This window comes from Heterocephalus glaber, unplaced genomic scaffold (assembly GCF_053883595.1).
Source record: "Heterocephalus glaber isolate CG9 unplaced genomic scaffold, H.glaber_assembly_v1.0 deba00000474, whole genome shotgun sequence".
Taxonomy (NCBI): Eukaryota; Metazoa; Chordata; class Mammalia; order Rodentia; family Bathyergidae; genus Heterocephalus; species Heterocephalus glaber.
In genome coordinates, this window is record NW_028258146.1 from 3,337,479 (window position 1) to 3,356,838 (window position 19,360).

Sequence of the window (19,360 nt, forward strand, 5' to 3'; positions counted from 1 at the left end):
ATATTAGCTGAAAGGTTTCTAGTCTAAGGATCAGGAGATTCCCAGGGTTCTTGCTTTTAGGGATTACAACTCCTTTATCATTCTACATCTGAACAATCTGTGCTGAATCAATTTTGTACTGGAGATCTGATGATATGTGTGCATTGCATATGGTAGGCATCAAAAAATTATCCACTGGGTGAGGAAATTTGATGTGGGAGTATACAGCCAGAGCAGCTCTAGAAGAGCTGAGAGAATTTAAAGTAATTTTTGAAAAGAAATATTTTTGTTGTTGTTTTTTGTTTTGTTTTGGTACCGGGGGATCAAACTCAGGACCTTGCCCTTGCAAGGCAGGCATGACGCCACTGAACTAAATCCCCAGCTGAAAAGAACTGTTTTGAGTGCTTAGGATAGGATTTTTGGTTTTTCACAACATTGGAAATAAATGATTTAAAACAGAATAATTGTCAGTTCACAACCCATTGCCTGCTTGGGTATAGGCTGTTTTGATTTCCACATGTACTACTGCAGTCATTGCACTGTTAAGAATGACTTCACATTTACAAGTTTGCCATTCATTTTTTATAATGTTGCATTTTAGCTCAGTGATGGCAAGCCTATGCATGTGTGTTACTGTTCTTCTTTTAAGACAAAACATGTTAATGTATGAGTTATTTTTCTAAACTATAACCTCAGTATTCAGGTTTAGTTGCAGTGTTGGCACTTTGTGATAAAGAAGTGGATTTGGGGCTGCAGTTTGGCACTTGGTCTCGAAAAGGTTCGCCCTCACTCTCTTAGCTGAACTAAGAATAGATTAGGAATTTGGGTCCTTCTATTCTTTCCTTCTTTCCCTCCCCTTCTTTTTCCTTCTTCCCTTCCTTCCTTCCTTATTTCCTCCCTTCATTCCTTCCTTCCTTCCCTTCGTTCCTTCCTTCCTCCCTCCCTTCCTTCCTTTGTTCCTTCCTTCCTCCTTTCCAACTTCCTTTCTTTTTTCTTTTCTTCCTCTCTCTCTTTGACCTTTCTTCTCTCTTCCACCCTCTCTCCCCATGATAGAACATGTACTATGTCAATAATGTTGCTAGAAGCTACTAATGAGCACCGGCTTACAGAGTATGCTTGCACAGATGAATTTTCAGGATGCGTTGGATACTGATGAATCTACTAGGCTGTAGCAACATTAGGAATGGCTGCACAGGCCTGCATATCTGCATCATCATGAGGTCTTCAGGGGCCTTAACTACATGTGGTCATCTTTAGGCTCAAGGAACATTAAACTTGCATGTGGCCATCTTTTTGTTTACCTTTTAGTCATGCCCAATTTGTTACTACAAAAGAGCTCACAACTGTCTATAAAAATTTAAAGTAAAAATCTCCAGCAGCAGACAGATGAATTAAAATGAATTACCAATTATCTGAACTACAGGGAACAGGCATCTTCATTGATTCCCTCCAAAGTATCTCCAGTTTTCTCCCTCAGCCTCTCATCAGAGCTATGAAGGCACAGGGTGACTATGGTGCATAGAGACTGAGGGAGAAGCCTAAGACCAATTACCCAGGGATCTGCTCTTTTAACTCTGTTGGCTTGCAGTAGCAAAGATTAATCATCCTATCTTCTGTCTGCTGTGAGGCTTGTATATTAGACTTGGGCAATAGCCCAAAAATATCCCAATGAAAAGGCACAGTCTAGCCAAGTACAGAGGCTTCCAAACTGGGTCTAATCCCTCAGATAGAAATTCCCAAGGGGAAAAAATTATTACCACTGAGACCAAGATCTCAGAATAGGGAAGCCATGTGAGTTTGTTTTCCAAAGGAAGTAAGAGGAGAAAATAACACACAAATAGCACAATGTGGCACCTGGTAAGTGTGCTGATAGCAAGCTTTGTCAAGACTAAAATCCAACATCACATCTGAGGAATAAACCAATGCATGGAATGTGTCAATAAGGTCTCCCCCATCACTTAATCTTCATGGTAGTTTTTTCCTCTAGATTTTTGGTTCTGATGACTGACATAGAAGCAAAATAAATAATCTACCATGCAAATCATTTCAAGCTCAGTTCAGATCAAGGAATGTAAAGCAATTTTCATATTCTTTTTTATGCTCTTCTAAAAAAGACTGTATTACCATTGGCAGCAACTAATGGTGGAGCCATTCTGTCTTTTCATATCCATCTCATTGCCAAGAGGAGCCTGTCCACGGTAAGCAAGTGGCTGTGGGTCATTGGGCTGGAGCCCTTAGTCATACACAGAGAGGCAATGTGTAGTCTGGTTGGTTAATCAGAATTCATAGTGAGAAAGGCCAGGTATCATTCACAGCAGTTTGAGGGATAAAGGTTTTTGGTACAGAACTCTGTAACACTGATTTCAAGACATATGCACACACACACATGGGTAGGTATGCATACATATGTGCGTGTACAGGTACACGCACTTACAACATGCACATGTCTATAGATAGATGCACCCATCCCCTGAATAAGATCTGGCAGCTTTTAGAGTAGCAGTCACCAAAACCACTCTATGTTCACACATTTTTACAAGCTAACAATAACAATGGAATGACTTCTAAATTTCTGGTTTATCAAAAAAAGAACTTCTAAAATCACAACATTTTTGATTATTTTCTCTATAAGTGCACAGTGAACAACTTCATTTTTACAAAAGAAGAAAACAGTGCCTCAGTGACTTAAATTAAAAACAAAAACAGCAACAGCTATGTTCTACACATGCAACACTATAAAATGGTGAACTGGAGCCACAGTGAGCCTTAGAGAGACTGTCCTGCAATTTGAGTTTTTTCCCCACTCCCTGCCAAAGCACACGAGGTAATGAGGAATTCTCATTAAACCATGGTCTGTTTTCTCTTCTACTATTTTCAATGTACAGTTGTACTTTCTTTCAGAAACTCAGACCTGAAATACTCTCTCCAGTAAATGTCATCCATATTTATAATGATTTCCAACACCACAATACCATAATATAATGATTTCCAATTTCCCCAGAGGAGCAAAAATCAAAGATTGCTCATAAGTCAAATGAGAGTAGAACAAGGTTTGTGACTCTGGAGTCAAGTCACCAGTTTCTTCCTAAGGAATTTCTTGTGACTTCCTTTTGCAGAGAACTGTGGATGTGAGGAATGAGTTCTGCAGGAGAACTTGGACTTTTAACTTTCTAAAAAAATGGCTTTATCAGAAGTATGGCAGCTTATTAGAACTGAGCAGTCCTCCCCTCTCAATGTTGGGACAAAAAAAAATGTCAAAAGAGGAGCAAGAAAGGATTGCTATTTTGAAAGCAAAGTAGAGTAGAAGAAAGATAAATTGAGGTGGACCCCCTCTTCCCATAATTAAGAAACAAAAGAAGTTGGACCTCTCTAAGTAACATTCTCGAAATAGTAATATGTGGTATTTCTTACCAGAATATGAAAAACAATACTGTTCTCTAGTCCTATCTAAATTATCCCTGATTCAGCTTCCTCTGCCTAGAGACATCCTTCTGTCTGCTTATCTCTAGTCTTTGGAATCAAAGGGGGTTATGTTAGAGAACGTAAGGAACCTCTTTCCATGGCAGGAGGTTTTCCTGTCCAAGGTTCTCACCTATTACATAATGTTTATTAGAATGGAGATGGTGGGAATTTCTGGGTGACTGGATGAAAAAGAGAAAAATTCGAGCTGGAGTTCTCTAGACTCAATGCAAATTAGTTGTTATGAGTGTCCACAAAGTCCTGGATTTGAACCACTCTAGTAGGGCGGTGAGGGACATCGAATTGAATTTACTTTTCTAGGAATGCATTGGTTCTGCCCCTCTCTTCTGCCTTGAGGAGTCCCTAATCTGAAGCTGGACCTGACTGCTCTTCTGAAAACTAGATAATAGAGATATGGGAAGTAAGATCCACTGTGGCTATGTTCCCTGTAACCTTTGAAGAACAACCTTCCCTGTATTCTCCAAAGACTTTTAATGTTTTCTTCCCACAGTATGTCTAATAGAGTCATGCCAAAAGCTTACAGTGTGAACTTATGCCACACCAATGCCTGAGAAAAATTATGGGCTAGAAAAAAATGTTGGTATTTGAAAAGGCAGTGAAAGAATTTTCTTTGGCATCCCTAATCTGAGAAAGCATAGTTTTGAATGCATTGTTGAAATGATTAACAGTTACCGAATGTTGGTAAATATCACATTATATATATATATATATATATATATTTTTTTTTTAAAATGACTCCTATTTGTTCTTGTTGATTGTCACAGAAGTCTGCATTGCTTCTTTTGAATCTTCTTCTTTGATAACATAAGTATTTATGGCTGTGTGTTCTTCCCCGTGGAATTCCTATTGGTTTTCCTTAGCACTTATTTGTCAGGCATTCTACCACTGCTGTAAGTGAAGGTCCATTGGGGAATTCAAATTGAGATCGGTGACATCCAGGAAGTCAATGTTGAAGATGCTGGGGCCACTGGTGGCAAGGGAGCTAAAGCTTGGCATGGAACTTGGTGGGGTGAGGTCTAGCCACTCCATGGTTTCCCAAGGAGACTCAGTGAAGCTTAATTGCAGCCCACTGCTGTCCACAGAAGAGGGTGAGAACTGTGTCTGCATTGGGGAGAGGGGGCCTGGCAGGATCTCATGTGTGTTGAAGATGTCTTCTGCTGCCTTCCCAGAAAAGCCATCCATGATCCCATCGAAAGGAGGCTCCTCACCCCCAGTTTTGAGAAGGGTGACATCACTCACCTTTCCTAAGGGGCTGTGGGAATTTAATAAGACTTCCAGGTGCTCGTCACTGTCAGTGACATAGTGATCAAAGGCGAGCTGGCCTCCAGAAGATGCTTGCTCAAAGGAACCTGAGGGCTTGGGGAGGATGATGGTAGGGCTTTGAGAGGGTCCCGGTGTCTTTGGGACTTTCTGAAGACATGAATGATCTCCTCTGGCATCAGCTGGCATTTCTGTTGGAAAAAGCACAATGCAAATTGCTAAAAACACTTCAAACTGACCCTGCTTTATAAGAGGAGTCTTTGGAATGAGTGAGCTATACTTTAGGCAGACACAGGAAAGGCCACACTTCCCTGCTCATCGCTTATCAGAGTCTTATTCTCCCAGCACTCTTGAGATCCCCAATTCTTCTCCCTCAGGTCTTGCACTGACCCTTTTGTTCTGGAGCTTCAGCTTTGTGATGATTCAACTCTCTTCTCTGACGGTTCTTTTGCCTACTCCTTTGCTGGCTGTCCCAGAGCACACTGTATCCTCCATCCTACTCTCCATGGGGGCCAGCAGCTGAGGGATCAGTGCAATCCAGCTGTTCCCTTTCTATTTATCACTCCCCTCCTATTTATTACTTGCTATTCCTCAGAGTTCTGAGGTGCACATCCCTCCCTCCTCCCTGAGTTTCTTGGTCTCTCCCTCTTATCGCTAAAAGCTCTGTTCCATGGTTCATTGCCTTTTTACCCTTTCTGTGTTTCTCATACTCTGTGACTTCAGCTACCTCAGAAGTCATACACTGTTCATGCTGGCCTCTAAGCTCCTTGTCTTCCTCAACTCCAGTAACTCCTTCATTCTGCATTCCCACTCTGTTGGATACACCCTGGGTCTTGTTATCCTCAAATATTTGATCATTCTGAAAGCTCCATTTCAAGCGAAATTTCCCACTCACTGTTCTATCCCTCCTATCCCTCTTACTCACTCCAGTTCTCTACTGACCATCAGCTCCTTCTGCATCATTTTTGCCCTTTTCTTGCCCATATTCTCAGATCCACACTTAGGGTTACTCTTTTACAAATACTCTCAGCCCCCTCACTCTTCTCTCTTTTCCCAGTATGACCCTAGCAAAACTCCACACCTCAGTGAGCCTTGCCTCTGCATTCTCTTAGCCTGCTCTGAATTATCTGAACATTGAAAGACTTGACAAAGTTGACTGGTTTCATTTAGAATTTGCAATGTCAAGCCCACCACTGGCATTTAATACTGCCTGACAATCCTACTGTGTGTCTCTAGAAAGCTCAACTCATTTGTAATTATCTCATGATTGTTCTTTCCTGGACTCTTCCACACTCCCTTCTGCACACTTACTCTTCACTGATGTTGCTACATAATTCATTTTACCATCATGAAACATATACACCTACATATATCTCAACACATATCTTTCTTCTGCCTTCTTGTTACAATGAAAGAACCGTATTCTTTTGTAAGTGGTCCATCTCCCTTGTTGTCTATTTCCCTGACAGGACTGTGAAACACACAAAGGTGAGGACTTCAGTGCAGCCCTGAGCCTATTGTGATGACTGGCCACTCCTTCTCTGCATCCTTTTCTGCCTTCTCTGAAACTTAAAATGCTGTGGCTTACCTTAATGTTCAGCCCTGAGCTCTTCTTTTTACTTATACACATCTGCCTTAGGTCCTCTTATTCATTTGTATGTCTTCAAATTCTAGGTACATACTTTATATTTTTAAAAAAATAAATGAATGAGTTAATGGGGGGGGAGAACATTTTATTGCTAACTTGAATAACATTTAAACATGAGTGGGCCATCCAGTGGAAGACTACTAATAGAATTTTAAAGAAGTAGCACAGAACTTTCATTATCTGCTTGGTTGTTTTTTCTTATAATTAAGAAGACAGAGGCATTGAGATAAGAACTGTAGAAAGAATGATGTAGCAGGAGAACACATTTTGGGAAACAAGGATTGAGTTGAAGAATGAAAGCTGTTAACATTATTCAGTGAAAAGTGTTTTTAGGATAAAGACCAGGAGGAATTATCTACATGTTTCTTTTATCAGTGTCAAATGTGTACCTGAAGCTCAGAGGAAATGACTCTGTACCCGCAGACCACTTGGGGCACCGGACTCAGAGTACCTCTGACCTTAGTTCTAAGCATTAATTCTCTGGAGTATGCACAAGTGCAGAGGGTCCAGATAGACAAAACTCTAGGCTGCCTTACCTCCACTTTCAATGAGGACATCCAGGAGTTCATCCATCTGTTGACTCCGGGTCATTTGCTGTTGCAAGTTAATGAAAGAAGAACAGAGAGTTTAGAAAGTGGTTATTTCTGCAGGAAATCATTGGAAATAACACTATAAGTTTTTGAACTAGATTTGATCAAGGACTCTTAAGTAATTATAAAATACATATAACAGAAAATACAATATTTTAACCCTTTTGAAGCATATACTTCAGTGAGATTAAGTACAGTCACATTTTTGTGCTGCCATCATTAATTTCCACCTCCAGAACTCTTTATCTTGCATAACTAAAACTCTGTACCTATCAGGTAATAACTTCCCAACCTGCCCCTTCCCCAACTCCTAGCAACCGCCATTCTACTTTCTGTTGAAGCATGTGTTAGAATTTCCTTTTTAAAAAATTTAATAATATTTCATTGTATGGATCTATCACATTTTGTTTATCCATCCGTACATGAAGAGGAAAGGCTGGTTCCATCTCTTGGCTGTAGTGAATAACACTGTTATGAACTTGAATATACTGGCTGAAGGATTTTGAACTACATTTGATTAAACCTCAGTGTAAATTTTAATGAAATAATCCATGAAAAGAGAAGGAGAAAAGAAGACAGAATGATTCCCAGCACAGAATAAGAGTAAGTTGAGTCAAGTGGTTTCCATTCTAGGAAATATACAGAAAATAAAGAATATACAGAAAAGAATATACAGAAAATATCATTTTCTCACTTTGACTTGAATCTACCTCTTATTTGGCTTCTGTAGAAGTGGTTCAGGAACTTGGCTCATATTTCCTTGGTTACTTGGTGCTTGTGGAACCTGTAAACTCCTGTAGAGTATCCCTTCTCTTCTCTGCTCATCTGAGGTAAGTAGAGTCTTCTTTCTGGAAGTCTACATTGCCTGGAGTGTTTTCTTTTCTATTGACTTAACATGAGTGTGGATGCATCGGAGGCAAACAGTATTGCCCTGACAATTGCTCTCATATATCTGAGTACCTATCATGTGCAGTAGTGCCAGACTATCTAAATTCCTTACAAAGATAGCAAAGGTGTTTATCCATTTTATTCTTCTGAAAGCCCAGAGCTAATATACATGGGGATTAGTAATCAATGTGGATGGGGACACTGCTCAGAGAATGAGTTATTTGCCACTATATGCCCACAAGGTCTGGCAGATAATGTCAAAGAGCCAAATATAGAAGAAGAGAGGCAGAATGTAGAAAAATAGCTGTGCTCCAAAGAAGCAGTGTTGCTTTGCATTAGGCACATTCCACTTCTGTTTGGTAGAAATGTGGCTCCCATATTTCCAGATCCCCAATTTTTTTCAGAAATGATAAATCCCATTTTTCATAATATCTCCTAACATTTAACTTAATCTTTATACCTTACTATTGGTTGGCTTTGAACTTGGGATACCAGCTGGCAGGTAGCAACTGATCAAGATTTTCTTTTCTGCTCTTAGCATCTATGTAGGGCTATCTGATATCAATGCTCAGGCCATTTGAAATAGAGTCATTGCTCAGTATCCTCAAGGGATGAGTTTCCAGTTCCACTGAAATACCAACATTCTTGACTGTGCAAGTCCTTTATATGAAATATAACCTAGGCACATCATCTTGTATGTTTTAAATGATCTCTAGATTACTTATGCTACCTGGTACAAGTTGTTACACTTCATTGGAGTGGTCTGGTCCATTATCTTTTTGGCACCAGGAACTGGTTTTCTGGAGGGCAATTTTTCCATGGACAGGGGTAAAGGGTGGCCTCAGGATGATTAAAGGACATTACATTTATTGTGCACGTTTATTTATTGTGTTTTTATTATTATAACATTGTATATTTTATTTCTATTATTAAATTCTAATTAGGACCAAGTGACCTAAATCCCTGCACGTGCATTTCACAATAGGGTTCAAGCTCCCATGAGAAGCTTGATGCAGGCTATAATGTGAGCAATGGGGAGCAACTGTAAATATAGATGAAGGTTCACTGGTTTGCCTACCACTCGCCTCCTGCTGTGTGGGTAGGGGGCTGAGAGGCTCAGGACACTTGTCTGTTTGAGGAATGATGACGAAAAAGTCTGTGTATATGAAGTACTGATGTGGCTCCGTAGGCCTCACATAATCTATGAACCAGGTGTGAGGCTAACAAAACTCAAACAAGCAGAGCTGGAGAGAGATGGAAGGCAGGTGAAATGGCAGGAGGCCAATGTAGAAGGAGGCCTCTTTCATGTGGGATCAGCATAGTGTTCAGCATGCTGCATATTCAAGATTTGGTTTTTGGAACTTTCAGGAATTTTTCCCTAATATTTTTGAACCATGGCTGGTTGAATTCATGGACACTGAGGCCTGACTATATAATATCATTCATTGTTTTTTTTCCTTACTTCTCCATTAGAGCTTTCCAAGTACAAATGAGGCTAGAGGATACAATGAATCTCCTTGCATTCATTACTCAGCTTCAACAAGCATCAATATTCTTCTAGGATCATTGAATTTTAAAATTAGGAGGAATCTTAAAAAGTATTGACTTGACAATTGCTTTCATATATTAAAGTACCTATCATGTACCCCAACAACCCCAACAATGTAGTTAGTGCCAGATGACCTAAAGTCCATACAAAGTAAATACAGTCCCTATTTTATAGAAGGGAAGTTGAGTATGTGCCCAACCCTAGTGACAGGGGCAGGTGACAGGTGGCAGAGCTGGCACTAAGGCCAAGTATCCTGAATGCCATCCCAGCTCCTTCTCCCTGCATCACTTAGCTTCTACATATGCTCCTGGACTGATGCTGGGGTCACATCCAGATAGAGACACTGTAAATCTACTATGGCAATGGACAATACGTTTAATACTCCTAACCTACTGAGCATTCAGCTCTGCAACACAGCGCACTGTAGAGCACCGATTGTTTCTTCAAGTTTGGAGAGTTGCCTTGAAGCTACGCTCACTGCCACTGCCTTGTATTGAGACAGGACTGTACTACACTACTGTACTATCACTGGCCCAGAAAAAGATCCAGTTCACAGTTCACAGTTCCAAGTACAGTTTTAGCTGAATGTGTATTGTTTCATGCCACCATAAAGTTGAACAACTTGTAATTTGTACAGCCTAAGTTGGCACCATCTGTCTACAAAAGCAATACCTCCCACAATTACTGTGTAGATACTTTGCTCATTCTGTTGGGAAAGTACTTGACACTCAGTATCAGAATTTATAAACTGCATGAAGTTTAATAATATTAAACAATGTCCATTGAGTCCATATAGTCTTCCATAAAGAAAAAAATCACACAGTTACCTGCTTTAATGCATCTTCATAGGATGGAGGCTGTGTTATCTCTAAAACTGTTGAACTTGATTTAGAAAAAGTTGGGGATGGAATTGAAAACTTTGGCCCCACCTTATCAGAAGAATGTAAACCAGCTCTCTGTAATGTGGGTAAAACACAGAGAAGAGCATTCAATTTGTGGGCCATAAGTGTCGCTGCCTTTGTTTTAGAAATTACATACTACATTCAGAAAAATTGACCCAAGACATAATAATACTGGTGATAATTTACCAGAGATGCGAAAATAACTAATAAAATATATTAACAATGATACTTATCACTGTGGATTTATGGCTTGTACCATCTTAGACTGGAAAACTTACAGATTTATTTCTTTCTCTAAGATGCTCCTTCTTAGGAGAAAACAAGATGATAAAAGGAAATAAAATTAGTCTAATCCAAAACAAAGAAGTTAGTCCAGGAATTTCCAGGGTAATTCATTCCTCAGATCATTTCATTCCAAATTGGTTATATCTGCAGAATTGGAGGCACTGCTGGGCTCTCTTGTCCTGAACTCACTTTGTTTATTGTGAGTGTGTTTTCCTGTAGGTTGCCTGGCCCATATCAGGATCTCTGTTCCTTCTCTGATTTGTGACATGTGGCTGTTTTATGTCACGGTTGTCTTATTTTTGTCTCTTTTCTATCACCATCTCATTGCTCCTAAGAACTCCTTATATCCTGGACCTTCACATCCTGATTCTTACACCAGCTGAAAACATGTCATCTCACCCCTTGTCTTCAGAGGTATGGCAGACTCAAACTTTCTGCGCTTCTCCAGTCCTTTCCATGAATCCCAATAACTCTTTTTTCCCCATAACATTATTTTTTCATATACCTTTATTCCAATCTTCAACTTCACAGAAACTGGTTTGTTGTCCATGTTGTTTTGCAAATATATCATGGTCATTTCAGTCACCAAGACATCTGGGATGACACCCAGAAATGATTCCTGAGGATATTTCCTAGCTCATAACTATACATCCATTTTAAGGCATTCCAAGTGGACTTGTACCTCTTTGAAATGAAATGTTATTCTCCTTCAATTTGAACTTCATCATTTACACTGCAGGACAAAGACCACTGAAGAAAGAAGAGGAGATGTGAGCCCTAGGTTTAAATCTTTTTTGGAATACTCACCTTTGGCTGTACACCTGGGCTTTGGGGACAAACGTTGCTCCCAGCACCTTGACTACTGTCTGTCTGGGCTCCAGAGAAAGTGGTGTGGAGGCCAGAAGACCGGGGAGAGAAGTTTGGAGTTTGGCCATCATGTGCTCCTGAATTCTGTAGAGAGTAAGAAGTGACAAGTTGAACGGCCAGCAGCATACTTGAGTGTGGCTTTTCCCAACACTTCTAGTCCTTGCCCTGTGATTTCTGGTGTTCTAACTTTACAAACTTTCCTAAATTCCATTAGCAGATGAACTCAACTAAAACCTAGCTTTATACCTATCACTTATGGTTCACAAACTTCCAGTGGTTCTCACATCCACAGCACAGGAACTTCACATCTGACCTGGATGAATGATCAGGACTCTGGTGAGGTTTGCATTTGTAAGCCCAAATTCTGCCATTCCCTCCACAAACAACACTCTCCCTATGTTCTACCTCACTGTCTGTAAATGTGGAATGTCCTTGCTTCTTTTTTCATTTTAACACTACACTTTCCATAAAGTCCAACAAAACCTTTACAGAAACTTCCTGGACTTTTCTACTCATTTATTATCAATCTTTCTACTTCCATCACCACCTACTTTGTGTGGCATTTAACATCAGAGGCACAGGCAACTCATGTTATCTATATTGTTCTCTTCTCATTGTGAAATTGTTAATGACTTCAAAGAGTTTTATAAGCAATAAATCACTATAAAATGTTACTTCATACCACCAATATCATGAAAATTATGTCCCAGAGCTATGTCTTAACAGCTATTTTTATCTTTGTTGCCTAGGACACTAGGCATTCAATGTTTATTAATGATAATAATTCATTTTAGTTCACATTCCTTCTGGAGTGCCCCCTCAGGTGGGGGTTATCATTCATTTGAATGTGTTGTTCTGGTAGGCTGGCAAAAGTGTATTCTCATTACTTTAGCCACACCTCATATTTCCAGGGTTTCTATATTCAAAGAGAAAAAAGTGTGAACTTCTGGTTAATGAGTTTAACTAGAATCTCATTTTAAAATGAGCCTCATTTTCCTCAATGGCAAATAAAGAATCATAAATTGGAGTTCATAGGGTTGTGGTACAATGCATGAGATTACTGACATGCTATGCATACCTGGTACTTGACAGGTATCCAATTAATATAGGGCTTCTTTCTATTCCTTCTGATAAGACAGATTTCAGAATCCTTGGTAATATAATTGTCTTTCTTGGATATACTTATCTAGACTTTCTTTATAAATTCTTCAGCTTTGTGGACAACAATCTTTGCTGATCATGTTGCTCCTGTCTTTGAGTTACTCCTCTAAGCCATCTCCTACAACTTTTCTCTCCTGCTCCAGCAATGCTGGGCTTCTTTCTGATACTCAAATACTTCACATACTCTGACCCCAGAACCTTTGCATTTACTGTTCCTTCTTTGCTTTCAATGCCTTAACTATAAACATCACAAAGTTTTCTCCTTTATCTCTTTAAAGGTTTTGTTTAAATGACCCTGGTGTTTCAAGATTTGAGGTTGCAAATTTCTCCCACAAATGCAATCCTTTTTCTGACCTTCCGTAAGATGCATCATCTTCTAACACATTAATTTAATGTTAAAATTTTGCTTACTATCTGTCTTCCCAAGAGAAGAGAAACTTTTGTTTGGTTAGTTCAGCACTAATTCCTATTGGGCAGAACAGAGCATGGCACATAATAGATACTTAGTGAATACTACTTCATAGAGAGAAGAATAAGGTCTGGGAACCTCCCCTTTGGCTTTCTTGATAAAGTGATTTGATATCAAGGAGTCCTGAAAGTGGTGGTCAGCAAACTATAGCTCACAAGCTAAATTTTGCTCTCTGCCTGTTCTTGCAAATAAAGTTTTATTGGAATCATGTATTCATTTGCCAGATGTCTATGGTTGCTTATGTGATACAAGGGCAAAGCTGAGTAGTTGTGACCCTGACACAGGCAGTATGATCTATGAAGCCCCAAATATTTACCACCTGGTCCTTTTTAGAACAAGTTCACCACTCCATCCTAGATCAGAGAGTTTGGCAGATTTTAGTTGCTGGGCTTCTAGTAAGCCTTTCACGTGGCAAGTTCCAACATCAGCTCTTTAGTGGCTGGCAATCCATCTCCTGTTTCCCTTAAGGGAAACACTGGGGCTGGTGCAAGGTGCTCTTACCTTCGTGGCGCACACCTGGCTGCTGGGTGAGGACATCCCGGGTCCTTCTCCCTGAGCCCCGGAGGAAGAGGGCAGGAAGTAATGGCTGTTGGGTGATGGGGGCAGACTGATGTGTTGTGGGCTCTTCACAGCTCCAAGTGGCGAGTGCTGCGGGGAGCACTGGGGGCTGAGAAATGTGGAAGAAAGTACATTGGTTTGACCTGAGGATTCCCCACAGTGGGTGTTGCCAAGGGGCAGGAGTTGAGCAGCTTCGCAGGCCTGTGGTTGAATCTCCGTGCTGTGGTTTTGTCCTTTGGCGTGTATTTGTTGTGAGGTGAAAGGGCAGCTGGAAATGGCATCTTCCTGCTTAATGGGGGCAGCCAAGAATGGCAGCGGCTTCTTCTCAGCACAGTTACTGCTCTTCTGTTTCTGCAGCTGCATCCTCAGCTCTTCCACCTGCCGTTGCTCTTGCTGAAGTTTCCAGGTGAGCTCATTGATCACCTTCTGCTTCTCCACCAACATCTTGTCCTTCTCGGAGTCCAGCCCGTCGAGCTCGGAAGGACCCGAGCCCCCATTCAGGCTGCTCATGAGACTCTCCTCCGTGCAGACGTGCACTGGGGATGGGTGCAGGCCGAAGGACGGGGACGCCTCATTGAAGGTGTCAGGCAGGGACCCGGCCACCGACAGGTCAGATGAGGCAGGCGAGATCGGGGGGCTGGAGCTGGTGCTGCCGAAGTGGTACAGGCCATTGGATAAGGCACTGGTGGAAGGGGAGGACTGGTAACTGGGCAGCGTGTTGGGTGTAACAGGAAAAGTGACAGTCGTGATGTCCCCGAAGTTGGGCATGGGGTTGCCAGAACAGTCCTGGAAGGGTCGAAGCCGGTCCATGAGAGCTGTTTTGGTGCCTGATACCGGTAGGCCCCGTATTCGAAGCTGTTGTCTTAATTCAGAGACCTAAAGGAACAAGGATGCTGTGAGTGTGTATCAAATACTAATATTTTTAAATGCTTATTTATTATTAAATTAGCTTGAAAATATCACATGTGGAAGTTTACGGTACCTATTCCTCATTCTTTACGTTTCTAATTTCTTCTCCTAACCCTGATATAAATCAGTTTTGCACAATTTTAACAATTCTTTCTTACTTTCTCACATACAGATGCTCCTTGACTTACTGTGGGGTAAGGTACTGATAAGCCCATCACACACTGAGTGTATCGTAAGTTGCAAAAGCGTTTAGGCCTCCCAGCACCCTGGCTCAGCAGCACAGTATGCTGGAGACCACCCTACTGTTCTCACAGACACAGGGCTGACTGGGCGCTACAACCACGGACGCTGCCTGCCATCCTGAGAGAGGACCAGACAGCACGTTACCAGCCTAGGAGACGATCAAAATTCAAAATTTGAAATATAATTTTTGCAGAATGCGTATGATTTTCATACCTTCATAAAATCAAAACCCAGGGGAGGAGCCATTGTAAGGGGGGAATCTCCACCACTCATTCATGGGCTCAGGGTCATAGAAAATGTCAAGTGAAGGGCTGGGGATTTAGCTCAGTGGTTCCAGTGCCTGCCTCGCAAGCCCAAGGACCTGAGTTCGATCCCCAGTACCAAAAAAAAAAGAAAAGAAAAGGAAAAAAAAAAAAGAAAATGTTAAGTGAAATGTCCTAATTTACTGCCCTTCAAGCCCCATGTTGGCCCCAGTTCCCATTTTATAGATGAGAAAACCGATCTCCGCCTGAGTTTAGACCCAAGCCCTCAAACAACAGTCTCTAAGCACAGCTAAACCTTGCAGGGTTCCCGGCTTCCAGAGTGAAGTTTCTTCCCACTGTGTTCTCGTTCTCAAACCTGCGCATGCGCCTGAAGGTTTGGGAGGCAACACACACTACAGGTCCCGCCATGGAGTTGAGGGTCAGGAGGTCTCTGGACGAGACACAGAATTTGAATATCTGACAAGTTCCCAGGGAATGTAATGCTGCTGGTCCCTGACCAGACTTTGAAAGCCACAGCTCCACATTAAAATTTATGTCTTAGTTTTCTTTTTTTGGTACTGGTGATCGAACTCGGGTCCTTGCTCCTGCGCAGCAGGCGGCGAAACCATTGAGCTAAATCCCCAGCCCCTTATGTCTTGGTTTTAATGACTGACTGAGTGATAGTCAAATACTGAGAGATAATGTGGTGATAAGAGCATCCGTCCATACCCTGGCCCTGCTTGTATTACCTCAGTGGTCCTCTGAGCCTGTTCCGTGAAACAGGTTACTATTACCTACGTATCTACCTGCTTCTGTGACAAATGGCTTAAAACTTGTAAAACACTTGGTGCAGAGCTTGGAAGATGGTTGCACAATGTATGGGCTTATTATTATTATATTAATTCATATATATTTAATTCATCTGTATTTTATAATGTTTGCATATTACAAATTATAAAATATACACAAATATGGGAACTGGCCAAATAAATGATAGAGCATGCACATGATGGAATACTACAGATATTAAATAACTGTTGACACTGGGTAATGAATAATTGTTCATGGTATAATATTTAGCAAAAGAAAGTTTGAATTGATTCTATTTTTTACACAAGCTACATAAATAATATGCATAAATATTTAAACTTGTGTTTCTATATGGAAAATCTGGACAAATATACGGTAACATGTTAATAATGGTTTTGGTTACCTCTGTTTTCTAAATATTCCACATAAACATATTGCTCTTGTTATTAAAACAGGAAATATACTGAATAGCTAAGCATTAATAATTGTATAAGACAGAAGAATAGGGAAATATCCTCAGCTTTTTAAGGGAAAGATCTTATGAATACAAAAGCAAATGAAATAGTAATAAAAATATTGACAACCAAAATGTAAAGCTTCTATAAGTCAAGCAACCATAAACAAAATGCAAATCCAAATAAAAATCTTGCAAAAAATTGCAGCACAAATAATATAGTGTTAAAAAGTTCAATGCATTAAGTATACTTAATAATAAAAAAGTAAAAGGTTGATAATATAAAGGTGGGCAAAAGTTATGATCTAGCTTTTCATAAACAAAAATAAAATGTAAATAATGGCCAGTAATGTATGTATATCATTAATAATGCAAGAAATTCAAATAAAATAAATACACATAATATTTGTATTCATCAAATTGTCAAATGAATTAGTACCCTTTGTGTTAGTAGAGTAGCAGCAAAAATTAAAAATGTTAGGGCCATGCACTTAGCTCAGTGGTGCTGCTGCCTGCCTAGCAATCACAAGGTCCTGAGTTCAATCCTAGGTAGCAAAATAAATAAATAAATAAATAAACAAACAAATAAATAAATATCTTAAAAAGAGAAAAGTCTTTATTATCATCATACTCAAAGTATAATCCTGGGACTAGGGGTGTGAACAATATCTCAGAGCCAGTTAGAAATGCAGCACCTCTGTCCTAACCCTGGGCCTGCAGAATGGGAATCTGCATTTCAGTGGAGGTCTAGGTGATTCACTGGACAGCAGCCTTTAAGTAGTGCTGCATTTGCATGCTGTTTCTGGGAACAGAATGGAACAAATTTTGAGGACAGAATTTTGATAATACGCATCAAGGACTATAAAAAATGTTAACATATTTTAGCTCAGGAATCTTACTCCTCTGTAGTTAGCTTGGAGGAATAATCAGAGAGATTAATGTATGTACAAAGGTCACTGAAATCACATTTTGCCTAACAAAAATTTGGCAGCTAGTTAAATGTCCAACACTGGAATGTTAACGAGGTGGTGGAGTGATATGCTGCTATTAAAAATAAAACCTAATAAAAGTTATGAAAAATGTTCATGATGCATTAAAGAAATAAAACATGTCAGAAATTTACAGATACATAATTATTTAAAAATAGTTATTGTGAAACAATATATGTTCATTTGCATTTTAAATCTATAAGGAAGTATAACCTGTCTTAGTCTGTGACTCTTGTTTTCTAAAATACTGTTTACTTTTCTACACACTATCATATTCCAACTGTGAATATGTTACTTTATAATAAGCTAAAATCTATCAGAAGATTGTATCAACTTACACTAGCAATAACTATGCATTTCCTCAATAATAGGAAATCCTCATAATGTTTTACCTATTTTTTTTAGATTTGATGGTTTCAAAAAGTGCAAGATGACAACTTATTGTTGTTCTAATTTTGAATTATGTAAAATTAATGAGTTCTACATTTATTTTTAGAATCCGTTCTGGCACTGAATAATTTAAGCTACATTATTAAATAATGCAGCTCATATTCTAAAATAAAATGAGTACTTGTTGAGTTCAACTTACCTTAAATTTCAGAATATTTTGCTGTGTGGGCTTATTTACATCTATGTCCTACACTCAGTGATGTCTTAATCATTCATAACTTTTAAAATCATTTATTATACATAAGAGTACATAGAAAAGTATAATGAACCTCATATACTCATCAACCAACTTCAAGAATTATCAACCTATGCCCCATCTTGGTTCTCTTATGCCCTAGCATATTTCTTCCCCTACCTGTCCCAGATTATTTTGAAGCAGTCACGTAATTTCAAATTTTGAGCATCTATCTCTGAAAAAGAAGAACTCTTATAAAAGCATACATACAGTGCAACAGCATTATCACACCTTTAAAAAGTGAACAGTTGTTTCTTAATATCCGTTATACTTTTTCCCAGTTTTCAGGCTTTCCATCCTTTTCCCTTGCTCTCTCTCTCTCTCCCTTGCTCTCCAGTTTTTTAGAAACAGGATGCAAAAAATAAGTTCTGCTGTGATAACCATTAATAAATTTTTAATGAAAGCTCAATCTCTTTTCTCTATGCTCCTTCCCTTTTAACCTAATGTGGCAAAACATGCCTATTTCTTGAAAATATCGCTTTCATTATTTTACCTTTGTAATTACTTTTTAGGGGAGTTACCTTCATATATTCCTCATTTCTTTCCCCCAGTGCAACTGCACCCTGCATTTCTTTTATTTTTAAAAATTATTTAATGTTTTTAAATATATTTTTTTCAGTACTACATATTGAAGTCTAGGCTTTGCATGTGCTAGGCAAGTGCTCTACCACTGAGCTACATCCTGAGACTTTTGTATTTTTTTATTTTGAGACAAAGTCTTGGTAAGTCACTAAATTGCCCAGGCTGGGTTTGAACATGTGACCCTCCTGTTTCAGCCTCTGAGTAGCCGGGATTATAGGGCTGCACCTCCACGCGTGGCCCTGTGCTTTCTTTATTCCCCTTCTCTGTTCCCTTCTCCCTGCCTTTCTTCCCTCTCACTCTTCCTTTTACTCTCCTTCTACAGTTTTCTAGTTTTCACTCTCTTGGTATTGACCACAACTCAAGTTTCTGTCCCCATCCTTGACAACACACTGGGCTGAACTATGTCATGGAATTTCTTACTGGTAGAAACTGGGTAGACCTTTTCTCCCAGTTGTCCTGCTGTTATCTTGTCATTCAGTGAGAGCAAACAGTATGAATTTGCTGCTGTGCTTCACATCTGCTCCTTCTTTAAGCTCCCTATCTCTGCCCTTGGTGACTCTCCTAGGACTCAGGAGATGCCTGGCCCCCACACTGCATATCTCTCTCCCCTTTCCCTCTCATCTCTCAGGACAATGTAAAGGACTTGAAATCAGTCACCTAGGTTCAAGCTTCACCTTTGCCATTTATATACTGGTTAACTTGCCTGTCATTTAACCTCTTTCAGATTCTGATGTTTAGTTTTATTTTAAAAATTTTGGTGATAAAATAGACCTTGTAGGGAATAGATTTATATAGAATGGTTGGCTTGCA

General features: G+C 39.7%; 1 protein-coding gene across 2 annotated transcripts; it reads right to left on the bottom strand.

Moving 5' to 3' along the window:
• Positions 1-839: 839 nt before the first annotated feature.
• Positions 840-19,354, bottom strand: LOC101711312 (myocardin). Of its 2 annotated transcripts, XM_087204401.1 has the most exons (5): positions 13,580-19,354; positions 11,389-11,532; positions 10,222-10,350; positions 6,904-6,961; positions 840-4,910 (listed from the first exon to the last, which is right to left on the bottom strand). In XM_087204401.1, the coding sequence occupies exons 1-5, from the start codon at positions 14,444-14,446 to the stop codon at positions 4,339-4,341; spliced, it is 1,770 nt and encodes a 589-aa protein (XP_087060527.1). In that variant the 5' UTR covers positions 14,447-19,354; the 3' UTR covers positions 840-4,338. The 2 variants fall into 2 exon arrangements, with proteins under 2 accessions (XP_087060527.1, XP_087060528.1); XM_087204402.1 differs by lacking the exon at positions 10,222-10,350.
• Between the last annotated feature and the right edge of the window lie 6 nt (positions 19,355-19,360).